The 10321-nt window shown below is 33.3% G+C and overlaps 1 protein-coding gene across 1 annotated transcript in view; it reads right to left on the minus strand.

The window, feature by feature from the left end:
• Positions 1-10321, minus strand: part of MnM (myomesin and myosin binding protein) — a 75942-nt gene extending 65621 nt beyond the window's left edge. Inside the window, exons 1-2 of the mRNA XM_071587169.1 lie at positions 10163-10321; positions 1056-1210 (exon numbers count right to left, since the gene is read on the minus strand). Of these exons, the coding sequence (XP_071443270.1) occupies positions 1056-1210; positions 10163-10194 (187 nt within the window). The 5' untranslated portion in view covers positions 10195-10321. The remainder of the gene's footprint in view (positions 1-1055; positions 1211-10162) is intronic.

The following is a 10321-nucleotide window of genomic DNA, read 5'->3' on the forward strand; positions in this document are numbered from 1 at the left end:
TTCAGCAGCAGGTCCTAAAATTTCAATGGACTGTCATTTCCAACTACTCCTATCATCAAGTCATTTCCTCTGTGTTTTAATTTTCACCCACCTTCAAGTTGCCTCGCATCTGGATTCATCATCTTTCTACTTCCTCACACAAATCACTTCCATTTCAGTTTCCCTTCGCTCTCACCTTTCAATGCAAAATTCCTTCTTGGTGGGTACTAAATCTAGTGAGCTATCCTTTTTGCAACCTTAATGATTTCTCTCTTAACAATATTAAAAAAAAACCCCATCCCTGGATCTATTAATTAGTTCTCAGTCCCCCCTCCCAATTAAATATTACCATATGGCTAAAATCCTCAATGTGTGTACACTTCATACTAACAATGCATATGTAAACTCTTCCTCAATATTCCAGTTTTCTGCATCTATGATACAGTACTCTCTAAATAGTATTTCATAGTCCCCTTCCTTGAATCAATACTGATTTTAATTGTACACCTTGGACTTTTTTATGCTAAGGTCATGAGAATCCTGCCTTAATGTTAATATGCTACTCACTAACCATAGTTACAATATTTTACCAACAACTCATTTAATCAGTATTCACAATATTGCACAACATCTTAGGCTTGGAAAAGTTCAAATATACCACAATTGTGCAATTTTTATTTTTACAACAACAAATTTAAGGAGTTTTAGGGTGAATCCTAGCCCTAACCAAAAAACATTATCAAATAAATATTCTGGACACCATTCATTGCAGCAAATGACTGGATAGCTTACCTACCAAACCTACTCTGTTTAGCAGGGATTCAAAATGACAATACAATCACTAAGAATGACCCAATTCAACAATTGTTCTTAAGGATATTTTTATGCACCTTTAATCATTTTCTTTAAATTATTTCAAAGCCTATTATATCAATCAATGCATTTTCTGATAATACTGATTAAGTCAGACACTCATAATATTTCACCAAAGTTTTATAATAATAAATATTGGTCCAAGCAACATTGAAGCACTTGATTTAAAAATCATAAATAAAGAGATATAAAGTCAAACTCACTGAGTCGAGGACAGATTCTTATAGGCATTTTCAGGGGTAAAGCTTCACTTTTACCAGCTGCATTTTCTGCAGACACGCTAAACATGAGTAGTTCATTGGCAGGAATTCCACTGATTATATATTCATTGAACATTGGATCCACACAAAACTTGCACCTGAAAAAAATTACAGAGACTGGTCAATAAATTTTACAATCTGCTATACCAGGTAAAACAAAATCCATTTAAGGTCTGGTAGATTAAAAGTTACTATATCGTAAAATATGTAGCAAAGTTTTTACATTAGGTGTCATTTTATCTCATAAAACCAAAGCTTTTAACCCAAAGGTCTTCTCTTCCATGAGATGAGTAGAGAAATTCTCATGAAATAATCAGCCGCAATGTAATGAATAATAATGTCCTTCAAAGCATTATGATGGTCTAGTGAGTAGAACATTTGGCTTCTAGCCAGAGGTTTGGGGTTAAAATGAATGAGAGGCCTCGGACACCATCGGTCTAACCTAAAATGTGGGATTTTTTGGAAACCAGACCTTCCTGGGAACAACAGGAAACACTGAAAGGAACTGCCCTGCCAAGCCCCTTTATCTCAAGAATATGTTCCAGCTTTCTTTTCCCCCGACCAATCTTGTAGAAAAGTAATTTTCTTCATACACCTAATTTTGGTTGTTTTTAAAGGGCTGATATAACAAAGTAAATCATTATATTCCTCATATTCATAAACATTAGAGAAAATTTAGAGGAGAACGTAAAATGCATCAGATTCTTAGACATTATAAGATAATCACTACATCTCATCTTAATATGAACATAAAGGGCAAACTGATGAATGAATTTCTTGAAAGGTTTTTTTTAAAGCTATATTACTACTGGGTCTTTAGCAACTTGACTTGAACTTGACTACAATGTTTGCAGACTAGCTTTTCAAAAACAAAATAAAAGTAATGATTAGTAATGTTATTATCTTAGAATGAAGACATTTTGACATAATGTTTAGCAGCATTCAGTTAGCTTCTATACAAACAATTTTTGCAACTCTTTCCTCAAATTCCTCTCCATCATAACCTAGAACTTCAGGCACATCAAATGTTATATACCATCTGGAAATAATCCTTATGAAGTCTCCTGATGAAGCATAATGATCACGATTTCTTCCCAGTAGGCAATATCTTTTTCTTTTAGTGAACTAGTAGTGATTGCACAGCTGTACTGATTTAGAAATCTCTAAAATTTAGTTGAAATGTCATAATTTCAGGCCATTTCATATAAATAAGTGAGAAAAATTAAGGTTATAAGATGAACTGGATGACATGTAAAACAAAATGAGGTAAACAATAGATAGCAAATGTATAATTTTGAGAATTCACCCAACATTTTTCTGAAACCATGTATCAAATCCAGAGTTATTAGTGATTTGAAAGTATATACCAAAATAGTTTTGAATACTTACCAACAATTCTCTTATAAATGTACATTATGGGAGCGGTGTTAGAGTCATCCTCATTCTGTCATATAAATCTTAGTCACTCTTCACACAATGCTATGGTATTATCAACAGATGTCAAAGCAGGAAGAATTTTAGGATGATTCATTGAATTTTAGAATGGTGGGGCAAAAGAGATATATTGTAGATCTTGAATGAATGAAAAGAAGAACAAAGAAAATATCTACCCACGTTTCAATGCATACAGTCAGAGAAGGAAATCAATCACATCAAAAAATAATTATACATACTCTTCTGAGGTAGGAGTATCTTTCTAAGAGTAACCTATGGTGATACAAGATTGAACTATAGCTTTTATCAGTGGTCATAATGCATTTATTTCAAAAACGGCTGTTTGAACTATTCTATTAACTAAAAATAGGTATTGGCTGGATCCTGAAAACTATTTCAAAACCTCTTGAATTTCTTTCTTTCTCTTTAAAAAAGTTCTTATCACAATCTAAATGCCTTCTGCACCATGTTATTCTTTCCTCATACATTCCCTCTTCAAACATTTTAAACTGCCAATTTACTTTCTCATACAATAAATATTCTTCCTTCTCTAAAAGACTTTGGCATCCAACAACCGTTTCATAAGATCTTCATACATTTTTTTCAACTATTTAATATTACATAATGACTTTCCTCAAGCCTTAAGCATACCTAAAGATGTAAAATCCTAATATCTAAGGGAATAAATATAAGAAAATGGAATATAAGAGCTTTAACCAGTATGGCAAGAAAGGAATACCAGGAAGCAGAGGAAAAATCCAGAATGAGCCCTAAGGGAGGAAACTGGTACAAAAACTGTGGGATTTCTTGAAAGAGGGACAATTGAAGTTTCAAATGAAATAATACAGATAGTAAACATAATTAAGGATCATCATAAAGATTCTGTAACATATTATTTAAACCTAAAAGACATCATTGTAAAAACATAATATTACACATACATAATATTAGTTGGAATTCAGCTATAATGTGGAGATAATTATCATCACCAGGGCAAAGGAAGACCTACTTGAAGCTGAAGAATTTTTGGAAATTAATCCAAATGAGTATTAACCATTCCCTATGCAATATCCATATTCCATCAATCCATCAGAATGACCAAGCAAATGCCATCTTTATCAACTTTAATTTATCTAATTTATCAGAGAAACCCTCTTCTGATCTTTCAAACTAAATAACAAGACATCAACCTTCACTGTCTCTTTCTTTCTTTTTCCAACCAATCCATAAGCGTAAAAAAGTTATCAAGTTATTTCAAAGGAAATGGATTCTGTAGTTCTCAACGAGGTACCATACCTATTTTGAAAGTGGATAATAGTTTCATTAGGCACTCTTGTAGATATAATTAATTCATCCTTTACTAAGAATGCAATAATTATGAGGAATGCATTAGAAGGATTTATCTCTGTCTACACCAAGATAATTAATGGTACTCCTATCCATAAAATATGCCCTCTTTTCGATTCAAACAACTATCATCCATTTTCAGCTATTTCTAGTCTGTTTAAATTTTTTTAAAAACTTCTACAATCACCTAATGAGTTTTTTGGAATTCCACCAACTATTACATGTGGCAAATCATGGCTTCTGAAATGGTAAATTAATCATCATGGCTGCTTTTCAGTTACTATATTATATTTACAAATGCTAGACAGCAAATATACCATACTTGTTGAAATAAAATGAAATTACTGACTTTGTAATTCCACACACTTTATTTAAAAACATGACCCAGGTTTTGATGTTGAACATCATCATCAGGTATGACGCTTTTAAATTAAATAAAGTGTTTGGAATTACAAAGTCAATAATTTCATTTCATTTCAATAAGTTATTCAAATTCCATAAATTTAAGCTGGAGACAACAAAAAATACCATACATGGTTTATTCTATGATTTAAACAAAGCATTTGAAAGCCATAAACTGCTCTTCCCCAAACTAGTAAGGCTGGGTATTAATGACAATAACCAGTGCTAGATTCAATATTTTCTGACAAGCAAGCAGAAGAACGTCAAATATTCTTAATATTACACAGTATTAGGTACAAAATCAATCACCTTCTCCAAACCACTTGAAATCCAACAAGGCATCCTCCAGGGTTCAATATTGGAACCACTACTTTTTTTGGTATTTATATGACCTTCTATATTCAATCCCAAATAGAACTTTGTTTCTCTGTGTCGATGACATCTCATGTCTTCTAAAATTAAAGGACGCATCAGCAGTTATTAAGCTCAGAAATAATTCCATTACTAACGTGACTGAATAGTGCCATGCCAACATGCAAGCCATAAAATGCCAAAAAATCTCAATAACTATAGTTCCTGCGTAAAAAAAATCTTACAGCCAGTTGTTCTGAATAAATGATATCCATAATGCAACAATGTCAGAGCGTAAAAATCATTCGCCTTGACTGGGACTCGAACCCAGATCCCTCAATATCCGGTCGAGTGCTTTAGCCACTTAAGCTACCGAGGCGTCCTCTTAAACTCTGAAATTTTGGGGCTTTTAAAGGAACTAGATGTTATGACGAAATACCATACATACAATGTCACATGCATTCGTAGTCGTGCGCGAGGCACCACTGTCCACGAGGTTAAAGCCAACTTTAAACACGTATGGTGTTTTCCCTTTGGCAAAAATTTAATTGTATCGAAAAATGATATCCATCTTACTTTATCATATGCCATCAAGTTTCTTGGGTTACATGATAGCACAGACTTTGATTGATTCCCTCACATAAGGGCTATTATTGTCAGCATAACATCTGGCACCTTCCTTATTAGAAAGCTGGAATTGATTGCTTTCCTAGACATCCTGAAACTCATATTCCATGCAAAAATTTAGTCATAACTTGTATGGCAATATAATGTGGGGACAGAATAGCCTTACAATAATGGAATTCTCATTCCAAAAAATGGCCCTTAGTTTTATTAAGCCTACATTCCTATTTCCTTGATAGAACCCTATCTCAGAAACATGCTATACTCATCCATTCCCTCATTATACACACTAAACTGCACCTCATTTATCAAACTCTAAACTTTTTCCCACCAATCATCAAATGTATTGCTGCCATAGTCAAAATATTGGCAACGTGCATACCAATAACTGCTCCTTAACACTATGGCAGAAACGCCCTCACCATGCACCTCCAATGATATAGAATAAAATCCCTTCCAAAGCAAAATTGATCATATCTCTCCCAAACTGCAAGAAAAATATGAAAAAAATTGCCGATTTTCTTGAAAACATTAATTGCTCCAAATTTTAAATGATTAACACAACATAATATGCTCTATCTGTTATTGAATTAAGTATTCTAATGTGCTTGTTTCCTCTCATCTAGATGATTGTGTATATGTATGTTCTATATTCTTTTACTTATTTAATTAATTTAGAGAATTTCTACGCTACTTTTTATCCAACTGACATAAAAGTTATAATTGCCAGAATATAGAATATCTTTCCACAGTATAAAATTTCTATTGTGCAGTTCATATACATGCTATCAAATGTTTACAACATGATTTCTGGCATTACATTAATTTTAAGTTCCTATTCCCAAAGATAATTTGGAATATGAAGTGAACGTCTTTAGCTTCCCCAGAAATATGAAGACTAAGACATACATTAAAGCTGAGAGGGGCTCACTTGAGCACAACAACAGTGAACCTATTTAGAATTGATATGGAAGCTGAATAAAGAAGTGAGGACATTACTGGAAAATTTACATTAGGAAAAGAATGTTAGGTGTCATATATCAAAATTCCGACTTCGTGAAGAGCAACGACGATTAAGACATTATGGCACTGATACAGTGAATGAAAAAGAAAATATGAAAGAGAATATTGCTACGCACCAGAAGACAGGATAAAGCGCAGTATATCGACACAGAGAGAAAAACCGCAAATGAAAAAGGCATAATACTTGTAAATATTTATCTGACTCCCAGCAATCCAAATATTATCCCACTTTTCAAAATGAATTGCTATAACCATCGATAGTCGATCGTTCGTCGATACCTTCGATATACTTTACGCTAGGTCTAATTACTGAATGCAATGAATTTGGTGGGTTTTAACATAGAATAATACTTACAAGAATATTATAAAAAATTAATATCATTCCATGGTATGATCGTGTAACCATGATTTCGTTTACTTGTATCGAATTAGAGGCGACGAAAGTTCTATATGTCCGTGGTTCAATTGGTACCTATTTAAATGGCCGAAAGGTCGAGTAACCTATTAGTCGTTATTTTTTTGTCCATAAGACCATTTTTAGTTTTGTTTGAAGCTTTGTGAGCCTTAATTCTGTGCTCCGGGTATAAAACAGATTGGTGTGTAATAGTTAAGAAGTTGTCTTTTGATTTCATTGCCGTTATTTTATTCTATCTAACCTCTCCAACAATCTCACACTACCTAGGCCTCGGTAATATTAACAAAAAATATGTTTAAAAAAAGTTGAGAAACTAATGCATCCTCGATAATAGATTCATATTTTGTCGGTATCATCATTATTTAGTATTTTCAAGAAAAATTTCTTCTTGAATTACTTTTGAATTGCAGGTTAGTACATCAAAATCATTCGACATACTTGCTCTGAATATGTTGAGGTGTTCCTCCATTTCTGCATTTGATGACCATTTTAGATTTTCCTGATTAATTAAGTGTATGCGGCAGAGAAAGCTTTTAGGTTACATTAATAATAGCTTTTATTTTTTTGTTACGAAATAACACAGTAATCATCCAAATAAATGCAATAGTGTACAAGAACATACATTAATACAGACTAAAAACAGTTCAAGATGTTCATGGATATAAAGAGACTGAATATGATACAAGTCAGAAATTTTTACTTAGGCAGCACATATGAGTACTGTATACATATGTACTAGTAATACATAGCCATTTTCTATTAATCCATATAGGTGTCAAATGCTTTCTTTTGCATGAGGTTTATTGAGGATTTTCTTTTGGAGCGATGCTAATGCCTTGATCATGGAAGGTATTTTGTTGAATATTACCATAGTATTACACATATTACTATGTTACATCCAAAGTTAGATGTAATATCTCCCTCAGACCTAGCTGGAGTATTTATATGCAAATATATAATATTAAGAATGAAGTAGATTACTGCCCGTGTTGTGTTTCTTCTTTTACACTCTGAAATTTTGGGAGCTTTAAAGGAACATGATGTTGTGACGAACCTCATGGGCTGTGGCACTTTGCACATGAGTACAAATGCCTGTGACATTGTGTGTACAGTATTTCATCACAACATCATGTTCCTTTAAAGACCCCAAAATTTCAGAGTATAAGAGCACGCATTGACAGCTTAACTGGCTAAAGCACTCGGCCGGAAACCAAGGGATCTGGGTTTGAATCCTGGTCAAGGCAAATGATTTTTACAATCTGAAATTATTGCTATGTAACCTACCAGTTAATTAACTTCCAGTACATCAACCTCGGATAAAGGAGGAAGTGGAAGAAAGTGGTGATTTGTTGTGACTAGTTTTCACACACTTCCCCAAAACCCACATCCTCAAAATAGATGTTGGGCAGATAAAACTCGGTAAAAATAATGGAAGACTGTGAAAAATTAGAACACGCTTTGAAAATTCAATGATAGCTTTGCTAATTATTATCACTCAATGGGATGCTTGGGAACTGTTTCAAAGCATTGTAAACATACTTTTCAAGTGAAGAGTGATATTCAAGCAATATATCTCCAAAAACACCAACATATTTTGATATAAAATTTCAAAACCCTCTCACTTGGCAGGCACAACTATTTGATTGATTGCATGAAAATATATTCATGAAAAATTTTATGAAATAATTCAGGAATTATTTTATTTAGCAAGACAACTGACTAGGAGAGTTGAAGGAATTAGCTATAAACTGTACATTTCCCTTCTCCTACTCTCATTCACAATCTTAAAACAAAGACAATTTATTGCCACTTCACTGTAAGAACTCACCATAGGCACATGCCAAGAGACTTAGACCAAAACTGAAATGTTTAACTGTATATTTATAATAAACAATTTATTAGGGTAAGGATTGACTTGACAGCAATGGAATGGAAAGACAAGAGGAAAGTTTATATGCTCAGCAATATTCGGCATCCACCAACATAAGAAAACTACTGTGATAACTATGAAATGCTAGCTGACCAACCTATTTGGAAGATTAGATATATCACATAGGCTATATTGACAAAGAAGACAGGATGGCAAACCGTTATTCCACCAGGAGGTCCATTATTTTTTCAGATTTTTTTTTAGACACATTACAAAATAGAGGAAAGCGTATCTACTAGATACTAAACTCATTACTCAGAGTTTCAAAATATTCTTTCTTCCTGGTTCCTCTGAACCTAAGAAGAAAGGAAGGATTGAGGGGATTGGCGGTGAACATCTGGGGCTATGTCCCCAGTAGCAGTTCATTAAGGGGACCCTATTCTGGGCACCCGCTTGAGTCTCCACTTTATTAATGACTAACTGCATGTCACAGGATAGTCCCCAAATGAACTCAACTATATAGTCTAATTTTGACTATATAAGCTAGAAACAGCATCAAACAATATCTCCATCAATTCTGTTAGTGTTCAGGTAATTGCAAGGGCAAGGGTCTGAATGACAAAAAAACCAAAGTAATTGACCGGGAGGTTGGTTTGATAGGTTATGGTAGGAGTTCACCTAATACTTAACCCTATAAAAATGTGAAATCCAAACATCACAGGGCACAGGAGCCAGTTGAGTGACAAAATTTGAAGAACAATAAGATTATGTTTGTTGATATGTGGTTGCCATCTTCCATTTCAGTTCAAAAATAGTTCGCACCTACAAGTTAAACACCTTTCTTCAGCATGGTCACTCAGTAATTAAAGATATCATCGGTACTTGGCTTGAATCTCAGTTGCCATTCAAATTGTATACAGATTTAATACTGAAATATGCATTAAAAACAACAGGATTTATTATTAGAAACTCTTTTTCCCTCCATTGCATTCTTGCATTGAAATGCTGCCCTACACCAAGTTTGCATGATGTAAATTAGAACATTCCTCAGTTGTATCTATCTCTATTTATAAAATACCTACATCATTCTAGCATTGATAAAGTATCTACCTAGAGCATCAATTCTTTACTAAATTAACTTTAGATTATGAATTCCAGGGTTTTATTAGATCAATCCCGTCAGAATGGTTATCTTAACCAACATACTCTGACATAAGGGCATTATTTGAATTATTGTATCTATGGAAAATTATCAATTTTTGCTTGGATTGCTACCACAGTCTCTCTAATTTGACATTGCAAATATCCAAGCAGATGATTAGAAATTCACATATTTTTGTTCTTAATGTCTGTAAAAGTAATTATATCATCGATTTCCCAATTATCTTAATGCAGGTACCTATGTAAAAACTATGGTGTGGATTTCAGTTTATAAAAATAAAAAATATATAGATTGTTAACCAATATACTGGTTAAAGTTAACTAGTCTAAATTACAATGCATTCCTTTAATAAATGTGATGACACTACTATAAAAAAACAATTTTTTTAACATTCCTCCCAATAAATTAAATTCAGTACCTACCTGTTCATGTCATGTCCACTCAATACAATCATTTCAATAATATATAGAGAGATTGCACTGCCTCCATCTTCTAACGGTGACTTCCAGCACAATTTAACAGAATCTCCAGACAATGGAATCACATTGAGAGGGCCTTGGGGTAGACTTGGAGGAAAATAA

The sequence above is a fragment of the Hetaerina americana genome, unplaced genomic scaffold (assembly GCF_022747635.1).
Source record: "Hetaerina americana unplaced genomic scaffold, ioHetAmer1.1.p SCAF_3, whole genome shotgun sequence".
NCBI classification, from domain to species: Eukaryota; Metazoa; Arthropoda; class Insecta; order Odonata; family Calopterygidae; genus Hetaerina; species Hetaerina americana.